At 32.8% G+C, this 1,950-nt stretch overlaps 1 protein-coding gene across 1 annotated transcript; it reads right to left on the bottom strand.

Moving 5' to 3' along the window:
- Positions 1 to 61: 61 nt before the first annotated feature.
- LOTGIDRAFT_239754 (hypothetical protein) lies at positions 62 to 1,503 on the bottom strand. Its single transcript, XM_009055525.1, has 4 exons — positions 1,382 to 1,503; positions 1,144 to 1,240; positions 692 to 834; positions 62 to 465 (listed from the first exon to the last, which is right to left on the bottom strand). The coding sequence occupies exons 1-4, from the start codon at positions 1,479 to 1,481 to the stop codon at positions 251 to 253; spliced, it is 555 nt and encodes a 184-aa protein (XP_009053773.1). The 5' UTR covers positions 1,482 to 1,503; the 3' UTR covers positions 62 to 250.
- Between the last annotated feature and the right edge of the window lie 447 nt (positions 1,504 to 1,950).

Raw genomic sequence — 1,950 nt, 5'->3', positions numbered from 1 at the left:
GCTAAATATAGAAATTGGTGGGACGATCGAGTTTTCGATCTAAACTGAACCCTGCCGATGTCCACCGTCTTCAGAAGATACATCTTTTAATACAAAAGTAAATCAATTATATATATCATTATACAATCTTTCAAAACTAGTTTTACGCACACCAAAAATAAATATGTCTGCTACTATTGTTGAAATAGGATTTTGAATGGCAATGTAAAGCAAAGATAATTCTATAAACAATAACAATGTCTTTACAAATCTATGCATACATTGCTATGACGGCACAAAACAGGGTCATCAAGGACAAAACAAGACATTTTGCTAGCGATGCAGCTCCTCCTTCCATTTCGTCAGTATTAGGACCCGGGTAGTTGGGATTATTGGTACCCTTCGTTGTTCTGGAAGCTGTTGTTGATAATGTTGATAATGATGCTGTTGATGTCTTTATTGTTGAAGGCAATGTGGTTGATCTAGCTACAATATAAAAATATTCGATTGATTATTCTGTAACTACACTTGTATACCACCATGAAGTGTTAAACATTTTTACCTCCGACCGTCAAATCCAGGACCGCAAATTATAGAGCAAGCTTGCCAACTCACAGACGATGGTGGTCATGGATCCTCAGATAGACGTTGACTTCGGTGAAGTAAATGAATAAGGAGATATATGGATATAATAACGTATAGACCTACTTACTAGTTACTATACAGTTGTATTTTTGGATAAATATGTATATACTTGCTGTGGTAATATTACCAAGTAATGTAATATCTAATGCACTACAATGATCTCTCAAAGAATTATCTGCTGTTATACAAGTCTGGTAAGCCAAAATACTCCTGTAAAATAAGCGATAAGATGCTTGTCAAGTCTTTAACTCCACAAGAGAAGACCGTTAACGTTCCGGAAGTGACGACAGTCTGAATTTGTTGACTTATCACAGAATCGGATGTCGAAGTATAATACCATGTTATTTAGATAGCAGACATTGATATAAACCACTTGATTAAGAAAAATGATTAGACGAATATGCTGGATATCATTAGGCCTATCAACTAATTCTTTTAAATGCAAAAGATTAGAGAATTGTGATGCTAAAATGACTCGGACACAACTGTAAGAAGAATGAAAAATTTGTCACTTCTTACCCGCAGCTCATGTCGCTTTCGCCCAAGTTTTCAGTACAAATATCAACTATTTCTTCAACAGCAGAATTAAAGTAACATTGAAGAGCTTTCCTATATGCTAAAATATACAGTCACGTAAAATGTTAATTAATTTAGCCACTTATTAACATTTAAAAGTTTATACCATTATTAATATAACATTTAACAGTAGTATACCTTATGGAATTTGGAAATGGGTTTAACTTTAACTGTTACATACCATCAGTATTTTTACATATGACTGTTGCTGCTCTTAAAGCAGGTTCGAACATGCTCCTATCACTATATTGGCAATCTTGAATACTTCTATTGACACACATTTCTAACTGATCTATTATACTGAAAATAATACGGAGTTGAATAAGTGATAGATTCTCTTGAGATAACTAGTTCATTGGACCCATGCACCAGTATTTGTATTACAATAGATTATTTTGATCATAGTGAAAAAAGTAACCAGTGACAGATAACGAACACTACGCATTTAAACTGACACCTTCTCATATTAATTAATGACATTTACATATTGATTGGAGTCACCGAATTACATTTTTGGGGATATTTTACAAACAAAATATGGGGTGTATTGTATGTTAGAATCCCTGTTACTGATCATATGCATATATTTATGAATCTGCGGCAGCATTGTTAAGTACTTTCTAATATTAACAAGAAAATAAAGTCACACAATAGGAAAATAAATAACGGATATCATTAATCATAAGTACATAACTTATTAATCAAATGAGTGAAATGTCAGTGATATATAGTTTCTCGCAAAAATGTATT

This window comes from Lottia gigantea, assembly GCF_000327385.1.
Source record: "Lottia gigantea unplaced genomic scaffold LOTGIsca_2492, whole genome shotgun sequence".
In the NCBI taxonomy this organism is placed as follows: domain Eukaryota; kingdom Metazoa; phylum Mollusca; class Gastropoda; family Lottiidae; genus Lottia; species Lottia gigantea.
This window is presented reverse-complemented; position numbering and strand designations above follow the sequence as displayed.